The following is a 27,155-nucleotide window of genomic DNA, read 5'->3' as shown; positions in this document are numbered from 1 at the left end:
AGAGTAGACCCGCTAGACCTACTCTTCACCACCGGTTCTCCATTCCCGCCTCCGTCGTGCGCTTCGGTGCTGGGCTGTTGCCACTCTCGTGGTTGCTGACCCAGCCCGGGAGACTGCCGGTGGATAGTTTTCCTCACCGACGAGCCGAGGGTTCGGTGCCGTCGCTCCGGCGATGGCCTGATCTCGACTCTGGTTCCTCTGGTTCTGGGGAATCGCCTGTTGATGAACGGGGGATTGTTTTGGAGCCGGAGGATTTGCGACGAAAACTTTTTGCGTCTGCTCGCTCGCGTCGCAAGATGGTGGCGTGCAGACGCGAACGGCCTGGGTTTTGGGGAATTGCTGGAGACCAGCGAGGATGCGTCCGACTCTGGATTTCTGATGGAAACTGAGGACTTCATGGAGGAGGCGGACGGATTCTTGTATGATGGTCCCGTGGAGGAGAGTATCCCTCCTCCGGAGACCCCGGAGGGGGGAGAAATGGCTCCATGGGGCGCCTTGTTCGAGGATGTCGAGGAACCACCTTGGCCTCATCAGCAGGATGCCCTACTGTCGGCCGCATCGGATTGTGGCTCCTTGACCAGTCGCAGCCTGCTGTATGCGAGGGATGCGGGGTCGGTGGAGGAAGGTTCGCAGGGGGAACTGCGGGCTTTGTTTCCCGAGCTCATGGCGGTAGCCGCCACCGCAAACGGTGTGCCGCTGCCGCTGCCATTGCCTGCACCTGCCCCTGATGACCTCATAGGCCATCCCTGGCAGCGTCCCCCAGTGAGAGGGGTGGACGTTGTCTACCCATTTTTCCCATCGATGGGGGCCTATGTTCGTCGGGGTCAGGCGGTGTCCAACATCATGGGACTAACTCCCGCCTACGTACCAGTTACGCGGGTGTCGGGGTTAGTCAAAGGTATGGGGGAGGGCGTGCCTTGGCTTGACAATCCGATGGCCGCGCTCCTCTGTCCGGATATGGTGTGGGAACCCCTATGCAAGCCGGTCCTCCAGGGGAAGTCGGCTAGGCGATTGGCTTATTGGGGTGACCAGTCATTCATCGCTGGTACACAATCGCTGGCTGCGGCGTCTAACATCGCCCACCTGGCTAGATTTGTATCGGGGATAATGACGGGCGGCACGGATCTGAACGAGGTAAAATGCGATCAGATCACCCAGGCTGCGGGAGCTGTCCTGCACCTTTCCCAGGTGCTGGCCATAGCCATGGGGAAAGTGCGCGCCCTGGCCACCCTGGGCCAGCGTCACCTTTGGCTAGAGCAGGCCCGTGTGCCAGAGAAGAAGAGAGCCCCTCTTCTGACGGCCGCCCTCTCCGACGCTGGCCTGTTCGGGAAGGCCCTGCAATTGATGACCTCAACATGCAGAGAAATGGCAGAGGAGAGATCCGTCCTTCAACCCCATTTTCCGCCTCCCGTCCTTGCCGGTGGGGGCAGAAGGCTTCCGCGACGTCGAGCTGTCTCCGTCGCCGCTACCACTGCCTCCGCCGCCGCTGCTGGCCCTGCCAAGAGGGCCAGGGGACGAAACGGCGCTTCGGCCACCGCCGGCCCATCCCAGACCGGAGGAGACGGTAGGGAACGTTGTGTCCAGCAGACTGTAACCTACCGTCCCTCCGGGGCTCCCCGGGGTGGCAAGACTCGAGCGGCGCGAGGTGGCAGACGCCGTTAGGAGTGACTTTTTCCCCTCTGTGTCCCCTCCCCTACACCCTTCCCGGCCCCTCTGTGATATTGTGCCTTACACTTTATTAGTTTTAATAAAAAAAGTTCCCCGACATAAGGGGGACTGTGTTTGGCCGAACAAACTGTGTGTTTCTTCATACAAATCATATGGTGGGGTTGTGTATATATGAATCTACCCTGTTTACGTTGGGGGGTGAGTTGTGTTGTGTTACGAGGTTAAGCAAGGTCTGCAACTTACACTCGGTAATAGGTTCTATTTAGCTTGATGCTCCACATGCAATTAGAACTGGTGTTATTCCATTGCTTTAACTAAGTATATGTGTTTTCACAATGCTGTGTTGTTAGTTGCAGTAATGCTCATACGCACACTTTTTCACGGCCTAGCCGTTACTCTCGTTCGGCGTTCTTTCCTATGTATGACATAGGCAACGGGTATGGGATTCACGCACAGGCGACTTGTGTTTTGTTGTAAATCCTTTTACACTTTTTGTGGGTAGCAGGCATTGTATTAGCTTATGCTATGCATTGCTTTCTACCGGAGGTTTTTCAAGATGGCTACGGTTGTGTTTCTGTGTGTAGGGATAAAGGGTGTGTTTTCGGGAGGGGGTGTCGAATAAACCCCTCCTTTTTCCCACTTGATTGGTTTAGAGGATTTTTTGATCTTTTCTGCTGAGCCAGTCAGGGCCAAGCCAGTGCTTGACAGGGGGGGGGGGAAGGGGTATTCTACCGACTCCTGTTATGACAGGATCCGGTGGGTTTTTCCCCGCCCGTTGTAGCGTTGTTGCTATGGCGACGCCTTCCATGAGCTGGTGTCTTAAAGATGTCGAGGTTGGGCGCAGGGCTTACAGGCCTGCTGCGCCCGGTTTATGTGTCAAACTTGAGTCTATTGGTCACGTGTCTCACAGTTTACATATCTTTTTTCTTGACCGTGGTCTCATGTGGGAAGGTGTTTCTGGGAGAGTCTGGTCTTACACTCTGATTAAAAGGAGTGACTGGATTAAAATCATGTGAAAAACAGGGTTTTTACTCCCAGCTGTGCAGTTGGGTCATACGGGTGATGCCTTTTCTTTATTTTTATAAAGAGTTGAATGTGTCTTGATGGATTGGAAATGAGGGTCCCTGATGGAAACAAGACTAACGTCTTTCTCAGGTCTGCCTCCCCTTATCTTTTTGTGTGTATTCCTGTACTGCAGTCTGTTGGGTACATTTTTTCATTCATTCATTCATGGAGTTGATTGCATCTCGCCCCTCTTGTCGTTTCCCTGGGCGTCTTGGGGATTCAATATGGTGGTCTAAACGGCCTATTGTTGATGTGGGTATGTCCAAACGCACACATAGTGCTGGCTCAGGATGTGCTTTTGGGCCATTTGCTGACTGGCGCGCCTTGTTTGCTTGGGTGAAACAGCGTTTTTATGGAGCAATTGGGATGGGGGTTTTTCCTCTTCCGACATCCTGTGTGTTGTCGATGGGTTCCCGTTCATGTCAGGGGATGATGACGGAATGGGTCTGGACATATGGGGAAGGGTCTCACGCCCTAGGGGTGGGCCACCGGACGCGGTTCATACCGACACGTCTGGGTGGCGCCTTCTTTTTTGTGTTGGGATCAAACGCGCATATCTGCCCCTTCTCCTGGGGTTGGCAGGTCGGCGTGATTAGGGCACGGGACTGGTTCTGGTCGCGCTGGTCCAGATCAATTGCACCCGTTGTCCGCTGGGGATGCAGATCTGCTGTTCTGGTACCCTGAGGGACTTGGGTTTTTTTCAGGGGGAAAAATGCTAGGTCGATCCGGGTGTCACAGGGTTGAGCGTTATGGGACCCTTGTTGGGTGCGTTGTATTCTGCACTGTCGTAATGGCTTACGGCCGTGCCGACCTGTACGCGTCCGATCTCGTCGGATCTCGGCCGCTGTACGGGTTGGTCTTGGTTGGTACTTGGTTGGGTGACCTCCTGGGAATACCGAGTGCGGGGTGCTGGGGCTGGTCTTCCATTTTTACGCTCTTCTCTTGCGTTTTGGCGCTGAGGAGCCTGTTGGGTGGTTTTAACCTCCTCGGGGACCCTGTGCTCCCCGTATCACCGGGCCCGGTCCGGGGTGATGCTCGTTGACCCGTAGGCCCGGGATAGCCCTGTTGGGAACCGGAACGCGGGCTGCGGCGGTGCCGCAGGTGTGTTTCGGGGTTTCTTTCCTGAGGGGTTATGGGACCAACCATTGCATGGGGTGATGCCTGGGTGGTTGGTTCTCTGGTGTGTTGCTGCAGTGTCAACTCCCGGTTCTCCGGTTGAGGGTGCCCCTGCACGTTCATGACGTCTGCCGATCGTATGGGCTTTTTCTGTGGGCAGCTGTCAGGGGCCGAGTGGTCTACGGATCCCACTTCGGACGTGCTGTTTGAAAGCTTGGTTATGCGACAACGCCAGCATACGCCCCTTCCGCCGGGGCGGCTGTTTCAGCTGACCTTTCTGGCGCCTGCCTCGTCCGCAGTTTCCAGGCTTGGGTTGACAGCCTGTTGCCTGGTCTTTTTCCCCGGTGCACTGCCTGCTTCCGTTGGTTAACTCTTGTGTGTTATGACCATGCTGTCTGCCTGTTGCAGGGCTTGTGTTCCAGGCGGTGTGCTGTTGGGGAGGACAGGGCCCGCTCGGCTGAGGGGCCTTTTGTCCGAATACGCTGGCGATGTGGGGGGCGGGGTCACTAGGTGCCCCCCTGGTGGGGTCTTGATGCTGGCATCATGGACTTCTCCGGGCCCCCATTCCAGGGAGTCCAGTCCTTTTGGTGGGTCTGGGTCTTCCTTCGCGCTCCGCTGCTACGGCCTTGCCACGGGGTTGGGTTTGCCCTTGACCCCGTGATTCTGGGGGCAGTGACGAGGTTGTTCCTACGTTCGTTCCCGGGTGGCATGCGGGTTGTGCGTGGGTGTAGTCGTGGGGTCAAGCCACGGTCTGCTCACCCTGTGCGTTGGGTTGCTTGAGTGCCTCTTCGCACGGTCGGGTCCGTCGCCCTCCCGTGAGGCCCCTAATAGGGGGGATGCCCTCCATTAGGGGGGGTCGGGGGGGCTCGGCCCTCCCTGTTCTGATGGTTGTGGGGGGCTGTCAGCGGGGTGTATTTGTCAGCCAGCGGCTCCGCTTGGCCTCCCTTGTGCAGTAGGTGATGCCAAGCAGAGCCCCTTAACGAAACAGAACGTTAGGTTATGGCTATAACCAAGTTCTGTTAGTTAGGGGCGACGCTTGGCATCAGACGGCCGCTGCAGCCCTTGACCTCACCTTGTGGTGAAAGCTTGGGAAGGAGGAGAGCAGGTGACCACACACCTGCTTATGAAGGTAAGCTGATGAGGGGTGTGGTCAGACTAATACTGGTATTAAAGGTATATTTGTGGAATGTTATTCAGTACGCGTGCACGTACGCGAGGGAGTGCAGTAGGTGATGCCAAGCGTCGCCCCTAACTAACAGAACTTGGTTATAGCCATAACCTAACGATTCGGCTCAAACAAGGGACTAAACACGTTTAGCAATTATGCAACAACAATGTAGAATGCCCTACCCACAGCTGTAAAGGAATGTGAATCACTACCCACCTTCAAAACCTCTCTAAAAGAGCACCTACGGGAGACTGCAATTCAAAACTGGCCAAACCCCACCCCCTTCAATGTACAGTTTCTTCCCCCTCAAATGTATATACTCTCAAATGTATATAATGTATATACTCTCTTTTTAGAAACTCTTGTCTATTAATCAGAGTTTCCAACGCCAGGGTATATATGACAGGCGTTGTACTCTTAAACAGTACTGTATATTTGTAGATCTGGTATGTCATAAATGTCTGGATGTAACAGTACTGTCTATCTGTATGTCATATTATGTTATGATGAATTGAAAATGGGGGACACTGATGTAAACAAGACGAAAGTCTTTCTCTGGTCTGCATCCCCTTAACAATTGTGTGTATTGAGTCGTACTGTATTGTACCCATTCTGCAATCTGTTTGATTGATTGAAAATCTAAAATGTTCAATCAATCAATCAATCAATTGTCCAATTACTTTTGGTCCCTTAAAAAGGAGGAGGCATATATAGGCAAAACCTGATTTGGATGTAAATACTCTCAAATTAAAGCACTTAAAGCACATCTTGATTGTTTAATTTCAAATCCAGTGTTGTGGTGTAGCCTACCGAGCCAAAATTGAGAACAATTTCCAAATATTTATGGACTGTAATTAATGTGTCCAAAACCTTTTAGAATTTTTCATGCAAAATAAATCAGCAGTTTTTTTGGTGAAGTGCCCCTTTTAATGTTACCTTGCTGTGAAAGGACTACTACTTTGTGTTGTAATGTAATGATTAATGGTCTAGTTTTTCAACATCTGTGGCATGATACTAGGCTGAGAGTTTTCATACGGAAGATGTCAGAACAGTGTCATAAGTTAAAGCTCAATGGGTTATCCAGATCTTTTTTTACATTTTTTACATTGAAATGTCCTGACCTCTCTGTGGTCTAATGCATGTCAGCAGGTAACAAACATGAGCCGTTATCAGCCTAGTATCGTGCCACAGAAGTTAATATTGTGGGGAAACTAGACCATTAATCATGAAATTACAACTGCCACAACGCTACAAAAAGTAGTAGTAATTTCACAGCAAGGTCATTGACCACTGAGTGATCAATCTATGGACGCCATAACAAACCACAGTAGCTTGGGTACTGCGTCCGTCCAAATTCCAAAGCCACGATAGGGACTAGGTGCAGCTAGAACTAGTCTGTGGCGCGCTACCCCTTTGCTTTGGCACCACAATATTGCCCGTGTCCCATAGACCACTGCAACATTTCCGGTATTCTGAAATCATGGGAGAGAGCGAGCGGGGGGAGATAATGAATGAATGTGGATGAGAGCCTTGCCATTAAGTGGTTGTAGCTACGGCTGTGGGGGTGCTGGAGACATGATCCAATAGACCTTTATACGCCTGAGTGTCCTGAACATGGAGAGACCAATCCCAAGTTGATCGACACTTTCTCGGCTGAGCTATAGTCACTTTTCCACACCTATTCCCATACTCTGCATGCACAGATTGATAAACCTAGATCTCTGGACAATCCAGAGAGACTCCGTGGGCAATCTGTGCATGCAGAGTTCGGGAGTAGGTGCGGAAAAGTGACTATAGACTATACTATAGTGACTATTAGTCTTTGTTTAGGGAAGGAAATCGAGATCACTGAAAAGCCAATCAAGTTTATGCCATTTTGGAGCTAGAAAGTAACCACCGATGTACTATACATACTGTAGGAGCATCTCCTAGGTTCAACGTGGGCTCACTTTGCCTCACACAATTTGTAACGCAAGAAGCCAATTTAATGGTGGATTCTTGTACCGGATTTGAAAATGGGGGACCCTGATGCAAACAAGACGAAAGTCTTTCTCTGGTCTGCATCCCCTTAACAATTGTATGTATTGAGCTGTACTGTACTGTACCCATTCTGCAATCTGTTAATAAAGTTTTCAATCAATCAATCAATCAATCTCTCTTCTCCTCAGTGTTAAAGGCAGCCGGTTCAGCATTGGCCATCGCCGGTGGTGTGACTAGTGCGAACTATCATCGCGCCAAGCAGAGGAAGAAGCAGACGGTCTGTTCGTGGTTGGTCTTCTCCCTCTGGAACCTGCTGCTGATGGCCCCCCGCATTGTCGCCCTCAGTCTTTTCGCCTCCGTCCTGCCCCGTGTCATCTTTGCCCACTTCCTGTGTTCCTGGATGATCCTGGTCTTCGCCGCCTGGTGGTTGCAGACAGACCTCATGTATAGCGTGGGTGGAGAGTGGCTCTGGAAGGCCACCGTAGGCCTTATCTGGTATTTCAGATGGTTCAACGTCGGGGGACAGGCGAGGTTCTGGATTGTGTACCACGCCTGGATGATGCTGGATCTGGTGCTGCTGTGTGGTCTGTGGTGTTGGCGGATCTACTGTGAACTGCCGCAGCCCCACTACACCTTTATAGTTAGTTCTGTAATCATTGCAGTCTATGGTATCGGTGTTGCATGTAAAGTAATGTATTACAGGAAGAAGAAAGATCCAAAGTGTGAAGCGGTTAAGAGTTTGTACTTTCTAGTCGAACAGGATACTGAGATGTCAATGTTAGAAAGGGATACTGAGATTGTATCTGTTGTAATACAGTCATTTTACCGTACCATTAGATGGCACTAACAGTCAATACCACCTCTGCTTGTAAACAGATATTTAGTAATTCCTGTTCATGCTGTATGTTGTGTCTCAGTATGGTGTATGGTGCAACAAGGAATAAAGCTCTGGAAGTATAGAGAATACAAGAATGAAGAATTTGTCGGAGAACTTTTACCCCTGACCCGCATCACTTGACAGCCTCGAGACACAAAGGGGAAGATGAAGGTGACTTTGAGTCATACAGGCTTGTGTGGATAGAGATGCTTGAAATGTTTGGCGCTTTGTGCAGCTTTTTGACAAGAACGATGTGAAGCATGCCAAGCTAATTCAGGCAGTCAACTGGAGTGCCAAGTAGGACATGGCTTTATATAGTCTTGTTTGTAATTAATCACTCCTTGACGCCAAAATAAAATGTTTACCTTCATTCTCAAATAAAATTCTTATTTCAATACTGGAGTTGTAGTGCTATTTTTGGAAGTGAGGGAGCACACAATCAATCAATAAAATGTATTTGTATAGCACATTTAAACATGACACTTGTCAACCGACATGCTTTACAGTGGGTCACGTAGCAAAACAAATTGAAAGTACTCCTTAAGTATAAATAAACAGAAAATAAACAACCAACAGACAAACAAAGAAACAGAACAACAACACACCAAAACAAACCAGGCCAGAGTCAGAGTGAGTCAGGGAAGGCTAGGGAATATAGGTGAGTTTTGAGCTTAGATTAAAAGACTCGATGGAGGGGGTAGATTTGATGGACGTGGGGATGCTGTTCCAGAGGTCAGGGGCTGCGATAGCAAAAGCACGCCCCCCCCCCCCCCCCCTAGACTTGAAGTTGGACCTACGGGTGGTTAGGAGACCCTTATCAGCAGATCTGAGGGCCCTGATGTTGGTATAGGGGGTGAGGAGGTCTGATAAAAGGGGGCCTTACCATTAAGAGCTTTGTAGACGAATAGGAGAACTTTGAATTATATCCTGTAGTGTAATGAAGGGAGGCAAGAACAGGGGTAATATGAGCTCTCTTCCAAGTACTGTGGGGTAACTGTAGGCGGGCTATGGTCGACTTATTAAGCCCCAGGTACAGGGAGTTACAGTAATCTAGTCGTGAAGATATGAAGGCGTGAATGACTCAAGGTCTGAGGGGGAGAGTATGGCCTTGATCCTAGCTGTGGACCGAAGCTGGAAAAAACACTGAACTAGGGCAGACAGGTTACCCAGGCTGCTGGCGATAACACTGGTTTGGTTTGGGGGGCCGAAAAGGAGGATTTCACATTTAGAATAATTGAGTTGTAGGAAATGTTGTGCCATCCAGCATTTGATGTCATAGACCGGATCGGAGGCTGTCAAGACTGGACTTGTCATTGGGTTTCATGGGGAGATAGACCCGAGTGTCGTCCCGCATAACAATGGAAGGAGATAGTGTTTTTGAATGACTAAACCAAGGGGCAGCATATACAGAGACAATAGAATAGGGCCAAGGATGGAGCCTTGTGGGACCCTGCAGGAGAAGCAGAGGGAGAGGAGCCATTTCCGATGTTGACAGAAGTAGGAGGTGAACCGCACAGTTCCTACATTTGGTTTATTATTTGAAAATACAAAGTGGGGGAGTGCCACCCCCCCCCCCCCCTTCACTATACACCCGCTGACAGAATTTTACAGGAGACTAATGCTAAGGAATGTATCGCAAAGAATTTTCTGACAAAACTGGTCAGATTGATGCAGTCAATTTCCATCGTCAAGAAATTGAGTCAGGGGAGCAGTTTATTATTTAGTCTGGTTTCAGTGTGGTTTCCCACCACCAGTTGACCAGTCAGTCCATCTTATTTTACTTATATTTTTACAAACCCTTCCGTTCATGAACTGGTTCTGTTCCGTTTACAGTAATGTATGAACATCTAAATGCATACTGTAGAGTCAGTAACTGTCATTTTCAAACGTTTTATTTATTTAAATTGTCATGAGTGTTCTCAGCAGAGGAAAACCTTTTACAGAACCATTGCTCAGGTCCCAGACAGCGAGTGTGGAGAAATAATACTAATTTAATTACATGATCACTGAATGTTCAGATAATGTGGACAGGATCACACTCAAGCCAGATACATATCTACCATGATGCTATGTGCCTTCAAAGGTCCTTGACAATGAGATGAAACATGAAAAAAAAAAAAAACAGCATTTTGAAAAATAACTCAGTTTTTGGCATTAAAAAAAGTTTAAATGAAAGCATACACTAAAATATTGCAAGATCATATTTTTTGATAGCCATGGCGTACTTCAAAACAAACTGGCATGCAGACAAAAAACAATATAACAAAAGCCAACACTAAACCGACAAGTACGTACAGCGAGAAAAATCTAGATAAAATTGTATATGGTCTGACATTGACTATGCAAAGGAAATGAGAGTCGGTTCAGAATCCCATTTCCCTCTATTTAGGTAGCACAGCATGAAATGATTAACTAAAAGTATAATGTTACCTAGAGTAGGATTGCTTGCTATGTACATTTCAGTATAAGTAGATCTAAACAGCAGTCAGCGTACCATGTGTTCCTGATTTGATTGTCTCTAAGCGATAGAAGCGTTTCACAGCAACAAAGGGGTGCCATGCGATAGAAGCATTTCACAGCAACAAAAGGATGCCATTTAATTTCCCAAAGGAGATTCGATTACTGGATACAGCTATGATTGTTGAGAGATGAGAGATTTCACTGGTAAATGTTAGAAAAAGTATTACAGTATAGACAGGACAGATGATGAATATGCCTGTCATTTAAGTTACTGAAGCGTTACACCAAGTCTCTGCAACAGACAAAGTAGTTAAAAAAAATAAGAAAAAGTAAAATAACACTTCAGATAAAGCATGTAACAATAATATGATAATGCATTAAACACATCTTAAGTATTTCCCTTAGAGATTATGTATACATATGACGGTTAAAAGGCACAATATAAATATGTACAGATACTCAAGAAAGACAAAACATAAACAAAGAAAACACATTCTTAATGGTCAAGCTGCATGTGTGTAAAAATGCGATATCTTCAGGCTCAGTATTGTTCATCATCGTCGTAATCTCACACAGACCAGGGGAAGTCGACCCTCAAGCTTTGTTGGCCAGCTACATCAGGAAAAAAACTAAACAAATCCCTTTGAAATACAGTTAAAAAGAGCAAACCACTAACTCAATGTATTGTCATCCCTCATGTCCCCCCAGTATTACATAATGACAAGGGTGTGGATTGCAATGTGACAGACGGATGATGCTGGGTTTTAAGGAAAACCACAGGTGTGTATGTGTGTGTGCACGTGTGTGTCAGCTGCAGCTGACTTTGGGGCGGTAGTTGTCTCGCACAATAAAGAGGATCCCAAAGTGCCCCCCCCAGCTTTTAAACCAAAACGTATCATGCGATTCAAAAGCGGCCAATGTATCTCCATACATGATCTTCCTGATAATGAAGGCAATCATGCAAAATCATCCCTTTAAATGTTTTGAGTGTGTGCTTATTTGTCCAGGGATTAAAGCAAAAAAAATTCTCCTGACTGAAATTTTTTTCAGGCCAAGTCATATTCTTATTTTAACATCCACTGTATTTTTTTTTAATAGCGTTAGCGTTTTAAGCCACCCACCCACCCCCTCCTAATGTACAGTCTCCTCCTCATCATATGTATACATTTACTGTTAGGATCTCTGGGTAACAGTACTGTATATTACTGTAACTTTTCAGTGCACATTTTAATTTACATTTTGACAACTGAACAAGCTTATGACTTGAATAAACAATAAACAAATCTACATACTGTAACTTTTCAGTGCACGTTTTTATTAACATTTTGACAACTGAACAAGCTTATGACTTGAACTATCTAAACTAAACAAGGGAAAGTGCTTTAATAATACATAATGCGATTTTACAACAAAAAAAGTGCAGCTTACATACAGAGAACTCCCAATTCTGGGTTTTATGCACGCATAACATAAAATATAGATGTGAAATGTATGTGTCTTGTATTGTACAAATCTACATACTGTAACTTTTCAGTGCACGTTTTTATTTACATTTTGACAACTGAACAAGCTTATGGCTTGAACAACTATCTAAACTAAACAAGGGAAAGTGCTTTAATAATACATAATGCGATTTACAACAAAAAAAGTGCAGCTTACATACAGAGAACTCCCAATTCTGGGTTTTATGCACGCATAACATAAAATATATAGTTGTGTAATGTATGTGTCTTGTATTGTACTTAATCGACGAGTCTTCTGCAGTCTTTCCTCTTAAGTTTCAAGTTTCTTTAATAGTTGTCATACAGAAGTACAGAATACTTTCATACAAAATGCTTCTTACTGTTACGCTCCAGAGACTGTGCTAGACAAGATAGTATCAAATAACATAGTATAGCATGTAATTTAGAAGTAGAAAACGAGGTCACAGTGTTCAGTATAGACATATGTACAATGTTCGATGCAGAATAGACGTAACTGAGTTACCATATAATATACAATACTATGCAGTGTACTAATGTACAGTACTATATAGTGCAAAGCAGAAATGGGATGAGGTACAATTTAGGTACAATTTACAGTAAGGTGTACGAGTTGTAGTGCAATCCTTCATCAATAAATATAAAGTGTGGGGAGTGGGTGCTACAGTGTGTTTGTTTAAAGTGGGTGTGTGCTATAAAGTGTGTGGAGTGGGTGCTACAGTGTGTTTGTTTAAAGTGAGTGTGTGCGTGTGGATGTGTGTGCTATGTGCGTTTGATGGTTGTTGTTGTGTAGTGTTCATTGTTCGTTTAGCAGCCTGATGGCCTGGGGATAGAAGCTTCTTCTGAGTCTTTCTGTGCTCGCCTTGAGACTCCGGTATCGCTTGCCTGACCGCAGCAGTTCAAAGAGGCAGTTGTTCGGGTGACTGGAGTCTTTAATGATTCTCTTAGCCTTGCCCTTGCAACGCTTGTTGTAAATGTTCTGGAGGGTGGGGAGCCCCCCTCCAATTGTGCGTTCGGCTGAACGTGTCACTCTTTGTAGTCTGCTTCGGTCTTGTGCAGTGCTATTCCCAAACCAGGAGGTGATGTTGCCAGTCAAGATGCTCTCTATTGTACATGAGTAGAAGTTCTTAAGGATCTTCTGACTGACTTGGAACTTCCTTAGGCGCCTGAGGAAGTAGAGGCGTTGTCGTGCCTTCTTCACAACACTGTCAATGTGTGTGGTCCATGTCAAGTCCTCGGATATGTAGGCTCCGAGGTACTTAAAGCTGTTGACTCTCTCAACCGGTGCCCCGTCGATGCTGAGGGGGCTGTAGTCCTTGACCCCCGAAGTCCTGAAGTCCACAATCATCTCCTTTGTTTTGCTGACGTTCAGGGAGAGGCTGTTTTCCTGGCACCATCCCGCCAGGACCTTGACCTCTTCCAGGTAGGCCCTCTCGTCGTTGGCAGAGATCAGGCCCACCACCACTGTGTCGTCAGCAAATTTGATGATTGTATTGCTACTCCGCTGAGCCACACAGTCGTGTGTGTACAGGGAGTAGAGGAGGGGACTCAGAACACAGCCCTGGGGGGCCCCTATGTTGAGGGTGATGGATGAGGAGGTGCAGTTGCCTGCTCTCACCACCTGGGGTCTGCCCGTCAGGAAGTCCAAGACCCACTGGCAGAGGTCATAGTTCAAGCCCAGGTCCCTGAGCTTGGCTATGAGTATGGAGGGGACTATGGTATTGAATGCCGAGCTGTAGTCGATGAATAGCATTCTCACATAGTTCCCCTGCCTCTTGTCCAGGTGTGATGCTGCTGTGTGCAGCACATGGGCTATGGCGTCCTCCGTGGACCTGTTGGGGCGGTATGCAAATTGCAGGGGGTCCATGTTGATGGGGAGGGAGGAGCAGATGTAGCCTTTTACTAGCTTCTCAAAGCACTTCATGGCTATGGAGGTGAGAGCTACAGGGTGGTAGTCGTTGAGGCAAGCAGGCTTGGATTTTTTGATGTCTGCAATCAGCCCGTTTCTGTGAAGTGCAGGTAAACGAAACAAATGTACAGTTAAGACTATGCAATGCTACTGTATGCATACTGACACCTTTGTCAGGTTAATAGTTAATAGTAAGACCCACCTTGAGATGGCAGCTGTCTAGTATAACACCAAACAAACAGTTTTTGTTTTGAAGTGAGCGATCACTGAAAAAGACCAAACCAGCATTAAATAACAATAAGTGTAATACTTACTTTAGTGCTTTTCACTTTTTCTGCTTTTTGGCAGTGAAGTGATATGCCTGAAGCTTGGCTACACCTGCTGTCCGCTTCAGGGTTTCTTCTGTGGGACCAGCTGCAGGTGCAGTGGCTCTGACTCCAGGAGTGGAGGAGGAGGGAGAGGAGGCTGTAGCAGGTGCAGTGGCTCTGACTCCAGGAGTGGAGGAGGAGGGAGAGGAGGCTGTAGCAGGTGCAGTGGCTCTGACTCCAGGAGTGGAGGAGGAGGGAGAGGAGGCTGTAGCAGGTGCAGTGGCTCTGACTCCAGGAGTGGAGGAGGAGGCCTCATTTGCATATTTAAACATACAATTTCAGAAAACTTGTAATACAAAAAAGTCTTGTCTTTATATAAGTAATCAACTGGGGAAGTTTCATTGTGATATCTATTAGTAATTTTTTTTACCCTATTCACCTGTAGTGTCTCCCCTTAACATTGGATCAGTCCGTGACGGCACTAATTGAAGAATGCATGGACCCGGTGTAGAATCTCTTCCCACAGCCCACAGGTCTTCCTCCAGGTCCCCCAGGTCCTCCTCCCATCTCCTCTTGATATTTTCTAATGAGGTAGGACGCAGTGAGGAAATTAAACCGTACAGAATAATACCATTTGTGACAGGTCACATAGGCTTTAAAGGGGAACTATTTTACAATTTCTTTCACTATTTGGGCACTTTTACACAATTCCTGTGAGTTTATGGAACACCTCTGTAATTATATATATTTTTTAATTCATTGTTTTGTATTTCTAATCAAGTCCTCAAAAACAGCATTTTTCTACCTCAAGATCTCAAGCTATTTTGAGCCTGGGCTCCTAAACCACTGCGCCGCGGCGCCGGCGCCTGAACATTATCATGCAGCGGTGTCTCTCTGACATCACAAATCATCACATTTTCAGATGACTCAGTTCAGTGAGGGTGAATATTGTGAGAGGAGAATTGGAAGAATGCGCCAATATGAGAATTAGAGACAGATCATATTAATATAAATCCACATAGCTAGGAAACAATGCTAAACACTGAAAAAGGCCATTTATAAGATAGTTCCCCTTTAATAAATAAAAGTGTCAATAGGAGCACTCGTGTTTTCTCACATGCGTTTCTGCTACTGGATCTACTGCCTGTGGTATGCTGAAGGTCGGTCAGACCAAGTTTAAAAGAATAAGTGATTCAATCTATAACTTTTGTCCTGTAACCAGGGCCGCCTCAGGGGGTGTGCGAGCAGTGCGGTCGCACAGGGCCTCGCGGGAAGGGGGGCCTCGCAAAATAAAAAATAATTTTTATTTTTTTTTTTTTTTGCGAGGCCCCCCTTCCCGCGAGGCCCTTTTTCATCACAGACCTAAAATCTAGTTTTGCTTATATGTTTATATATTTCACATTAGACACGTTTGTAGAATGTGTCTGACTTGTTCCTGGGTCTGCAGTGACATACTATTGGTTTCAACAAAGGGAGCTCTGGGGCTCTGCAGCAGACATACTATTGGTTTCAACGAAGGGAGTGGTTACCGTTACTTACATCATGTGTAGTACGCCGGCGTGAGTCAGCTGCGTTTGACTATTTCGCGCGTGCAGCTTTTGACTATTATGCTTAGTTATGCCAGCCAAGACGAAGAGGTCGGTCATTATCAGTCGGTCAGTCACCAAGGAACGTTGACGAAAGGCCTCTCGCTGGCGGGACAAATGGCCGGAGCCTTGTCATGATGCAGTCGGGATATAGCCATGATGATGTCGGCTAGTAGCTAGCTTAGCTAAAGGCTAACTAGCGTTAGCTAACCTAGAGACATGCAGCCAAGATGAAGAGGATGGTCGTTTGGCAGATGAACTTCGTCAACTCCACGCGGTTGTCTCCATCCTCTTGGACGTTTGGTGAGTTTTTAACCTATTCTATTAACTCTATTCTATTCCCGCCGTGGACATCTCTCTCTCTCTCTCTCTCTCTCTCTCTCTGGAGCTAAACTGGCCGACTAGCTGTTGTAGTACTACTAGTAGCTAACGGTGTGTGGCCTGGTGTCAGCACCTGTATGTAGCTGCATAGCTTGCTTCTGCGTTAGCTAATGGTTAGCGATAGCCTGGTTGCGCTAACTGTTAGCCAGTTAGCTGTTTAGCTTCGACGTTAGCTGCCGGCTGCGCTCGGCTGGGAACGTTCGTTTGATGCTATCAGTTAGCCTTGAGTTAGCTGTTAGCTTGTGCTACGACCATTGACATTAGCCGTGAGAATAGCAGGGTGTTCTGGCACTCTGACTACGACATCATCTTTGACAGAAGATGTAGTCGGGCCTGCACCATGACAAGGCTCTGGCCATAGCTTATTTTTGTCCCGACAGCGAGAGGCCTTTCGTCAACGTGGAGACCTGTGTTGCGGCCTTTCGCCCTGCGTTCCTTGGTGCAGGTAAGATTAATGAAAATGTCATGACATTACCCCACTCTTCCTTCCTTCCCCTCCCGAATGTTTTGTTAATAACAATGTTTTTTTCCAGGCAAAACATATGTTACTTCACAACATTTGGAGATACGACATGTGCTGTGTGTGAATTCATTTGTTCGTTTGTGTAGCTTGGGTAGCGTTGGGCCGTTGGCCAAAGCTGTGTGTGGCCTGGTGTCAGTAGCCTACCTGGCTAGCCTTTAGCTGTTGGCCATTGGCTCCTTGCTGCTTTGTTTTCTCTGGTATAGACCCTCTTCTCTTTGGATTTAAGTGTTGATCTTTGTCCTTTTGGATCTATGTATATTCATGTTGCCTTTGTGAAGTTATCTTTTCCTTCTGTTTTGTTCTTTCATTAAAAGTTGAATATCCTTTAGGGGGTCATCTTTGCTTATCTCTCTCATACATGCTCTCTCTCTCTAACACACATGCTCTCTCTCTCTCTCTCTCTCTCTCTCTCTCTCTCTCTCTCTCTCTCTCTCTCTTTCTAACACACACAGTCTGCCTATGGCGGCCTTTCTCGATGGCTAGGCTGTGCTCGCTGAGTCTGTACCTAGTCAAGGATCTTCAGTCACAGTGCTCAGGTATTCTGCCACTGTGTACTCTCTGTTTAGGGCCAAATAGCATTTCAATTTCTTTCCAATGTGTCTCTCTCTGTACACTGTATATTGACTGTAGAACGGGAGCTCTCTCTCGCTCTCTCTCTTGCTATATGTTGACTGTATCATGCCCAGCCTCGGGCAGCGCTATTATTTACGAATATGTTGACTGTATATAAAAAAAAAATTATATAATTTTTTTTTTATTTTTTTTTTAACCTTTGGGGGGGGGGGCTCGCGTTTAAATCTCGCACAGGGCCTCGCATCTCTCCCAGGCGGCCCTGCCCGGGGCCCCCACGGCCCAAAGCAAGGTCGATAGCTCTTGCCGACTCATTAAGGGGCAGGCATGCTGCAGATTTGGGCCAGTATAGTTGTCTTGGGCCAACCTAACATGAACCTCTTAACCAATGTAGCTCTGTTATAACTTGTTAGCTTAATAAAGGAACATAGCTGACTTAGCTTAATTGACTGGCTTAGCTTAAATGGGAACTATCTAATAAATGGCCTTTTCCAGTGGTTTGCATTGTTTTCTAGCAATGTGGGGTTGTACCAACACTGACTAGATGTGAAATTCTCATTCACTCCCATTCCTCCCAAAAGTTATAGAAGTAGTCTATAGTGATCAGGTAGTCTTTGTTGTGGAACGAGAAAAGGTCTGTCCCTACCTTGGCCCAGGGTCTGCTGGCCATGTCATGTGGGTGTAGTGTCTCCCTCTGTTGCCTTGGGTCCACTGACCTGCATATACCACACTTTTAGAGGTGACACCGAGGGTTCACTTGTAGTGGAACCAAGCTTATGTAACTATAACAACGGTGAATAAAGTACAAGTAAGCAAGACTGCTTTAACCCTTCATTGTGTACAGTCGGGACACAGACATAATGTAATGAAACAATGTCTTGCCATAAACATTTTTTAAATGTGGAAATCCTTGTTTAAAAGAAAAATTGGAGACCAGTGAGGGCATTCAAAATGAAAATGTACAAAAGCTGGGGGAGCAGGTGTGAATGTAGGTCCTCACTCCATGACACATAAAGCCCCTCAAATCAAACACCCAAGCACAGTCAGGATGTTTTCACATTATAGTGAACTCAGTCCTCTTTGTGTTCACATTGTTCTCTGTTTTGAGAGAGAAGTCAGTCCTCTTTGTGTTCACATTGTTCTCTGTTTTGAGAGAGAAGTCAGCCCTCTTTGTGTTCACATTGTTCTCTGTTTTGAGAGAGAAGTCAGTCCTCTTTGTGTTCATATTGTTCTCTGTTTTGAGAGAGAAGTCAGTCCTCTTTGTGTTCACATTGTTCTCTGTTTTGAGAGAGAAGTCAGTCCTCTTTGTGTTCATATTGTTCTCTGTTTTGAGAGAGAAGTCAGTCCTCTTTGTGTTCACAAGAACACCTGATCACAATGCTGTCATCTAGTCTCTGCCTAGTCCCTGCCTACATATACATCCATCTAGTCCCTGCCTACATCCATACATCCATCTAGTCCCTGCCTACATCCATACATTCATCTAGTCCCTGCCTACATCCATCTAGTCCCTGCCTACATCCATACATACAGGCACGTGCACACATAGAGCCCAAGGGGTGCTTGAGCACCTGCCTTTTTGAGCCTCTTAAAAAAAATTAAATTTTTTGAAAGATAAATACAAATAAAAAGTCGTTACGCATATAGACTGCCCTTCCAACTGAAAAATGTCAGGATAGAATCAAAATATTAGGTAAAGAGAGAGAGATGCCCCATATTCCATTGCAGTTTGCACGGCCTCCTCAGCGTGCCTCTCCACGGACCTATATATTTTATGCATAGCGTGGGTGGTGATGATGATGATGATAGAAACCGCTGTGGCGCATACAGTTGAATGCTGGTATTACACTCACTGAGGGACACAAAGAAGTCAAGTCCGATGGGATTTGGGAATCTCAAATACAAATCGGGATTGGAATAAAAAATGCATTTATATTAAACAATACAGAATATACAGCACTTTTTTGGGGTCTGTAGGGTAAGCACTTATTCCCTCCCCCCTGAACATTTATGGAGATGTATGTGCCTTTTAAGTCAGTGATAAAAGTGTCTTTCAAGGATAAGTGAGCTCCTGCACTGATTATTATAGTTCAATATTCAATATTTGATCACCAAAACCCCCCAAAAAGCATAAAAAGGGGGCCCCCACCCGAAAAGGGCCCTTAAAAATTGGGCTTGTGCGCTACGCGCGCTCGGTTAAAACACACACAGGTATAGTGCCTTTTTCAGCCTTTGAGCACCTGCCCTTCTAAAGTCCTGTGCATGTGCCTGAGTGGGTGTGTATCTGTTAGTGGCTTGAAGTGATGGAAATTAGTCAGAAGAATGACGACAAACATCTGTATCTCCAGTATGCACCCTCCCAAGTGATGATGTTTGGAGGGCGTGGAGGAGATGTATTATAGGACACGAGTGTCAGCTTTCTCATGGTTGCATTGGTCCATTGGTGAACTGTTTCCAACATGGTGGACTTGATCACCTGCAGTGATGCAGACATCCTTGTCATCTGGGAACTGTCCATCTGTTAACAACTTATTTGACAGGAATGTCTTGTTACACCTGGCGCAACTAACTCCTCGTCAACAGAAATATCTCTACTTGACGTGTATTGTGTCTAGGACTAGCACAATAAAAGCTTTCCCATAGAGCTCTGCATGATGTTTGAAGTGCTGCATTCTCAGCTTATTTGCTGTCTTCTGTGTTTTCTTCTCATGGAACAACAGTTATTTCGCTTGATCGGTGCTGTCAGAAGTCTGTCATTTGATTCAAGCACTCTTCCTGAAATTGTTGTACTGCTCTTGTCCCGTAGACTCGAGTTGATGGACAGATACGGCAGCAGCCGCAGACTCACACACCTAGTTGTCTAATGCAGTGGAGGCTGCTGACCAAATTTTTAGGTGAAGCACAAATTATTATATTATATATTAAATTATATTTTTTAAACATCCCCAACGCTGCAACACCCCCATTTCTCCCAGTTGTCAGGCTCCTCATTCGCTTCCATTCATTTTGGGGACCATGTTTAAATATCATCCTTCTGAAGTATAAACAAACTATACTGCTGTGACGATTTCAATAAAACAGACCTTTCTGAGTCAATGGTATGCAGTGGCGTTGCGCACTATGTCGGGGCCCCCCCGCAGCGCAGACCACTCCCCTAAATCAAACCAAGCAGACCATGGCTCGGCGTCCCGATCAAACCAAGCAGACCATGGCTCGGCGGCCCGATCAAACAAGCAGACCATGGCTCGGCGGCCCGATCAAACCAAGCAGACCATGGCTCGGCGGCCCGATCAAACCAAGCAGACCATGGCTCGGTGGCCCTATCAAACCAAGCAGACCATGGCGTGGCGGCCCGATCAAACCAAGCAGACCATGTACAGTATACAGTGGCTAATATACTATCAATACTACTATTGAATATACATACACTATTCATTTCATTTACACACATTTCATCAAACCAGCATGTCATGTCTCCTTTAACTGTGGGTGAAAAGAGGGAGAACTACAATGACCAGAATGCCTGGCAATGTTTACTTCCTCCTCCACAGAGGCACTAGATCTGAGATTAGCGTGCATCGGCAACGTACGCTAGCCTAGCCACAAGCTAGCGGCAAACATTCATTCATTTAGGCAGCACCACTAACAGTGCACATGCAAATATTATCTGCAGGCTGCATTAGCAGCCAGCAGCCAACGTGATACATTACATTGTGTTTATATGTGACATAGCCAAGTTAACAACGTTTCATTCCCTTATTCAAGTCTCTAAACAATTCGGCTAGCTAACGTTAGCCATTAGCAAAGAACGCTAGCCTAGCCACAAGCTAGCGGCAACATTCATTCATTTACACTAACACAGTGCACATGCAAATATTATCTGCAGGCTGCATTAGCAGCCAGCAGCCAACGTGATACATTACATTGTGTTTATGTGTGACATAGCCAAGTTAACAACGTTGCAATCCCTTAATCAAGTCTACTACAAGTATGTATTGTTCTCTAAACAGTTAGCTAACGTTAGCATCCAGGCTAATCAGGTTTTCGTTTTACAAACACTACAACTTACTTTTTTCTGATCCAGGTGCATAAGTCCACTTCTTCATGTTGCTCAGTTGCTGGTTTATACTTCGGTTCTAATGTTGGCGCAAAGTTTAATTTAGCCTACTGTGTGTTGTTACAGCTGTACTGTAAACTACTAGCTACAAGTTAGCTTGCCTTCACTGTCCAAGATGGCATGTTCACGTCAACTACAACTACACTAGTCTTCAACTGAGATAAAAAAATATATATATCATCCAGTGCACAACAATAAGTGAACAAGTGAATACAGATCTTAAAATATGAATGAGTATATTAGGCAAATTAATGTTCTTCTTCAGGCAAAATGCACACATGAGATGATGTAACACAACTTTGACTAGAACACTGACGCCAGTCCAGCTGCTGCAGTTCTGCATGTATTTTACCAGGCAGACTCTGATTGGATTTCAAAGGCTGCCAATCATTCATCCTCCGTGTATTATTGGATTGTCAAGGCTGTCAATCATTCAATCCTCCATTCAATGGCAAGAGTTTAACTGCACAGTCCGTGCTTAGATGAAGTTAATAGCCTATTTTGATTGGCTATTATTTATTATTTATTTAAAATGGGTCAACCTGTGCAGAGGAAAACGTTTCTAATAATAATAAAAAATAATAATAATAATAATAATAATAATAATAATAATAATAATAATAATAATAATAATAATAATAATAATAATAATAATAATAATAATAATAATAATAATAATAATAATAATAATAATAATAATAATAATAATAATAATAATAATAATAAAGAAATATATATATATATATGTAAATTAATAATAATTATGAATTATGAGTGAATTTGTGTTTCACGTGTTGTCATAGAGAAACCTCCACTGGTCTAATGTAACCAGGGCCCCGTTCCATGTACCGGGATAACCGAGTTAGCCGGATAACTTTAGCTGGATAACTGGGTTAGCCTGACTTTCCGATTTCATGTACGTGGATTTCCCAAATCACCATGACAACATATCCAAAAGTTTGAGCCTGCTCGAAAGCAGAGTTCAAGTTCAACTTAGCCGGATCACGCAGAGCCACGCCCCCGCAAAGAAAGTGACAGCTCGTTTCCTGAAACTATTCCCACAGCCTAGGATCTGCATTATACCATTCTGAATTACGTTTTTGTGCTCCATTCTTCCAGAGGGGGCTTTTGAAATGTAAAATAGACCCAAAATGCTGATATTAAATTCACTTTGTCCTAAATAATGCACGTTATATATACCGTGGCGACGGTGGCTCTCGCTCGTGCGATGTACACATGATGTGGTTATTTTAATTGTAACTGGGATTAAGATGTCTGATGAGATGCGCTGTTTGACGGATTTGAGAAATTGAATGAGCCGTTGACGTCACATTAATGAATGAGGATAAAGAGATAAACTTCATTCAAAACAACGGATATTCTAAACACGGGTCTCTCGTTCATTAATGTATAAACAATGAATTTATCCCATCTGGCCCAGTGGCCCAGCGGTAGTGCTCATGCCTGCCAATTCAGCGACCGGGGTTCAAATCCCCGTGTTTCCAATATGATTTTTTTGAATATAATATTAATGATTATACGCCAAAGTAGCCTGGTTTTAAGTTAAAATATTATAAATCTACATGCATTGAGGATGTCATTCTTTATATAGCTCTCAACGTGCACCAAATTGAATTATTCCTATATTGCAAAAAGAAGGAAAAGACTAGGGCCTTGAACCCCGGTCGTCCGTGTGAAAGTCAAAAGAAGAACCCGTTACACCACAGAAAAGATAAGTAAAAGATTGACTATACATCAATCAATGGGTAAGAGAGCCGTATCGTAATTCTGTATAACAGTTAACTAATAATTTTCGCTAGCAAGATCTCATTTGATTATTCAATCCAGCAGGCAAGTTTAAAGAAATATAATCTGATTGATTGAGGTAATGAGGGACTTAGAATTAGCCTATAGATAACGCATTTAACTTGTCGGCGAGGCGATTGAGCCTATTGCAATCTGTCAATAAAGTCTTAAATCAATTAATCAATCAATGCCGTTGAGAATCAGGGTCTCTGCCATCGATACGTGCTGGCTTTCCACCTAAAACGGGAGCGCGCATCTAGCCTGACTTGAGCCTGACTCTCAAGTCTGGCTTGAGTTAACGAGACTGAATCCTCCTTTGTGAAACAGGAAAATCCCGGCTTTGAACATCGGGTTAACTGAAGCTGGATAATGGACATGTTGATCGACTTAGTTGAACCACGTACATGAAACAGGGCCCAGGTCTTTACTGCCCTCCTCAAACGGATTCCCATTGCTCAGCAACACCTCCATCAGGTCTTTGGCATGGCGTTGACATTGGTGCTGAGATGCAGATCCTTTCTTGTGTTGAGGACATTCTTCACAATCATCGTTTGTTCTTCACAATCAACTGTTGTTTACAGTTCTCATATCTAACTCTAGTTCTCCACATATTTATTGTCTCATTGTGTGAAATATCATATAAGATATGCTCCAATCATGTTTATTTTATTTTTATTCAATTACTCATTCATGAAAACCTAGGTACAGGCACCAACATCACCATTCTAGGTTTAATAGAATAAATGTTATGAAGCGTAATTCGAAATAAAAACAGAAATTGCAGCCATCTTTGATTTTTGCCATACCAGAATATTCAAAACATCAATATTTGAACTTCAGTTGATTCCTCACACAGTATTAACTTAAAATAGCAATACAACATTATATTACACAGCAATTGTGTGAACATTAAGACGTTTTTAAAGAATTCATGATTTCGATTGTGGCCATTTTGGATACATTTTTATTAAATTCAACTGGTTCCTTGACACTCAAGCCAAAATTGTTCTATAGATCCTTATCTTCAAATTAGAAGTGAAAATAATACGAAACTTTCGCATATACATTTTAAATGACCAGGCACCCCACTATCAGAAAAGTGTGTGGTTTTCTGGTCAGCAGGAGATGTGCATCTCTGGCAGCTTATGGTCAGTGACATTGTTCGTCAAATAGTGTTGAACTTGAGTGTTACACCCTGAGTGCATATGTAACGCACAATTTCTATCAGTTGACAACACAAAGCCCTGTGTCATTTATTTCGCAGTAGCACAAGTGACAGCTGTCAGAACTATGCCGGGCTAGCTTCTGACAGCTCGTAGTAATCAAACATTTATCAATGAAACCCCACACAGGGCGTCTCCTCTCAGCCCAACCCAAAACCAACCTCCTTAAAGTGACAGTGCCCCATCAACACATCAAAACAATACCATGGGGAATTATGTCTATATAGAACAAGATACAAGATACAAGAGTTTTATTTGTCACGGCATACAGGTATACAGTGAAATGCGGGGGGTCCCGCCCGCAACGATGTGCATAATACAATAGTAATATATAATAAGAATCCAACCAATAGAACAACATTGTGCAATAAACAAGTAAACAAGTAGGGCATATCGGTATCTGTACATGAGTTATTTACAGAGCATGGTAGGACATGCTAGGTTCTGTGATAGTGCAATACACTGTTAGCTACGGATGAGACATTTGGTCTTTATGTACACTGCTATACAATGCTATATTATACAATCTTAAGCTCTACTATATACTCTTAAAGTGACCTTTCCTTCTGTAAAGTGACCTTACGTGTGAGCGTGTACAGCATGAGTGTGTGTGTGTGCTCATGTTAAAGTGGCTGCTAGTGTGTGAGCATGTACAGTGTGTGTTGTGTGTGCTCATGTGTTCTTGTGCGTGGAGAGTTCAGTGTTCAAGGCTCTGATGGCCTGGGGGAAGAAGCTGAGCCAAAGTCTCTCTGTCCTAGTTACTGGTGTTTGCAGGCGTTTGCCTGACCGCAGCAGCATGAACAGGCTGTTGTTGGGGTGGTGGGGGTCTTTCATTATCCTGCAAGCTCTGAATTTGCACCTCTTGTTGTATAGGACCTGCAGGGTTGGTAGTGCAATACCCGTGGTGCGCTCGGCTGAGCTCAGCGCACCACTCTCTGTAGGTGTCCAATTATCTAGCAGTCACTGTCAATATGTCAACTAGATCTCCCCATTGGTAGGGTGCAGGCGATCAACTGTTTATACCGGACCAAAGGAAACAATTCAGACTCTTGCTTGAACGTTATTTATTTAGGATATCCCATCCAAACGCTCCAATACTCCACTGTCATTGACTAACAGCCACCAGATGGTCAATTTAGACAGCTCGTAGCTGGTGGCATTAGTCCTTAGTTAGCAGCATACAGTCAGTAGCATTTAGCAGCTTGGTAGTAGTAGTAGTAGCATTTAGCCAGTAGAGTCGATACAGTCAGTAGCATTTTAGCAGCTGTCAGTAGCAACAGTTAGTAGCTGTCAGCATTTAGCATCGGTCAGTAGATTATATTTACCTATACAAAACAGGAAACAAAACGGCATCCATTAGCCACATGTGCTACATACATAAATGACAGTTATGAACAGAGTCAGTGCATACAAGAGATAATACAATGCAACGTACTGTTAGCCAGTTAGATCGCCCACAGGGCTTTTCTCATTACAGGCCTATGGCTACGTGTGTCTCTTAAATAGTGCGTCACAGAGACGCTGAATCAGCCTCACCTGTCCACATCTCAGTTTCCTGGCGTCCCACAGTTGCAGTAAACGCCCACTAGGTGGCACCAGATGATAAATAATACTTGTATAATAAGTGCCTCTATAATAATGATAATAATAATAATATCTCTGTAAGAAGGGGGCGCTGAATAATTCTCCAGTAGGGCCTTCATGTCCTGTGCCGTGCTGTTGCCATACCAGGCAGTGATGTTTCCAGTCAAGATGCTCTCTACAGCTCCGGAGTAGAAGGACTGGAGTATCTTCCCAAATACTCTGAACTTCCTTAACTGTCTCAGGTGGTAGAGGCGCTGTTTCGCCTTTTTTACGACTGAGTCTATGTGTGTTGTCCATGTCAGGTCCTCTGAGATGTGGTAGCCCCGTTTATCCTCAGTGGTGTGTGTGTCTCCTGCTGTCTCCTCCTAAAATCCACGATCAGCTCCTTGGTTTTACCAATGTTCAGGAGCAGGCTGTTGTCCTGGCACCAGCGTTCCAGTACCTCAACCTCTTCCCGGTCGTTGTCCGAGATCAGCCCCACCACCACTGTGTCGTCCGCAAACTTCACTATGGAGTTGGAGCTGAAATTGGCCACACAGGCCTTTCACTCAGAAAGTTCAGTATCCAGGCGCTCAGAGCGGAGCTCAGACCCAGCTCGATCAGCTTGTCCACCAGTCTGGTGGGGACTATGGTGTTGAACGCTGAGCTGTAGTCAATGAACAACAGTCTCACATAGCCCCCCTTCTGGCGGTCCAGGTGAGAGAGGGTGCTGTGCAGTACTTGGGAGACCGCATCATCAGTGGACCTGTTTGGCCTGTATGCAAATTGCATAGGGTCCATATCACTGGGGAGGGAGGCACAAATGTGATCCTTGACCAGCCTCTCGAAACATTTCATGGCCACAGAGGTGAGTGCCACCGGTCTGTAGTCATTGAGACCTGTTGGGGAGGGTTTCCTTGGTACAGGGATGATGGTAGACATCTTGAAGCAGGCAGGGACCACTGACTCCACCAGGGATCGATTAAATATGGCGGTGAACACAGGGGCTAGCTGGTTAGCACAGGACTTAAGTATGCAACCTGTTATTCCATCTGGGCCAGCAGCTTTTCTGGTGTTCACCTGCATAAATGCTCTTCTCACACTGTGTACCGATAATGAGAGAGCGTCCCCGCCCCCCCGCGGTTGCCCCCCCCCCCCCCTCCACAACAGCCGGCACGCGAGTGACGTCACTAGCTGCTGAGCTAGCGGCGCCACTGTCTGCCCCAAACCGAGCGTAGAAAGAGTTGAGTCTGTCCGCGAGAGAGGCGTCGTCGCTCCCCATTGAGGGGGCGCTGACTTTGTAGTCAGTTATTGTCCTCAGTCCCCGCCATAAGCCTCTTGTGTCGTTCTGTGC

The 27,155-nt window shown here is 45.4% G+C and overlaps 1 protein-coding gene across 1 annotated transcript in view; it reads left to right on the top strand.

The window, feature by feature from the left end:
* LOC311242123 (XK-related protein 8-like) overlaps positions 1 to 27,155 on the top strand; it is a gene marked incomplete at both ends in the record, with an annotated part of 58,639 nt that overhangs the window by 14,395 nt on the left and 17,089 nt on the right. Inside the window, one exon of the mRNA XM_084331078.1 lies at positions 7,186 to 7,581. Within this exon, the coding sequence (XP_084187204.1) occupies positions 7,186 to 7,581 (396 nt within the window). The remainder of the gene's footprint in view (positions 1 to 7,185; positions 7,582 to 27,155) is intronic.

This window comes from Notolepis coatsorum (genome assembly GCF_963971535.1).
Source record: "Notolepis coatsorum genome assembly, chromosome: 15".
NCBI classification, from domain to species: Eukaryota; Metazoa; Chordata; class Actinopteri; order Aulopiformes; family Paralepididae; genus Notolepis; species Notolepis coatsorum.
This window is presented reverse-complemented; position numbering and strand designations above follow the sequence as displayed.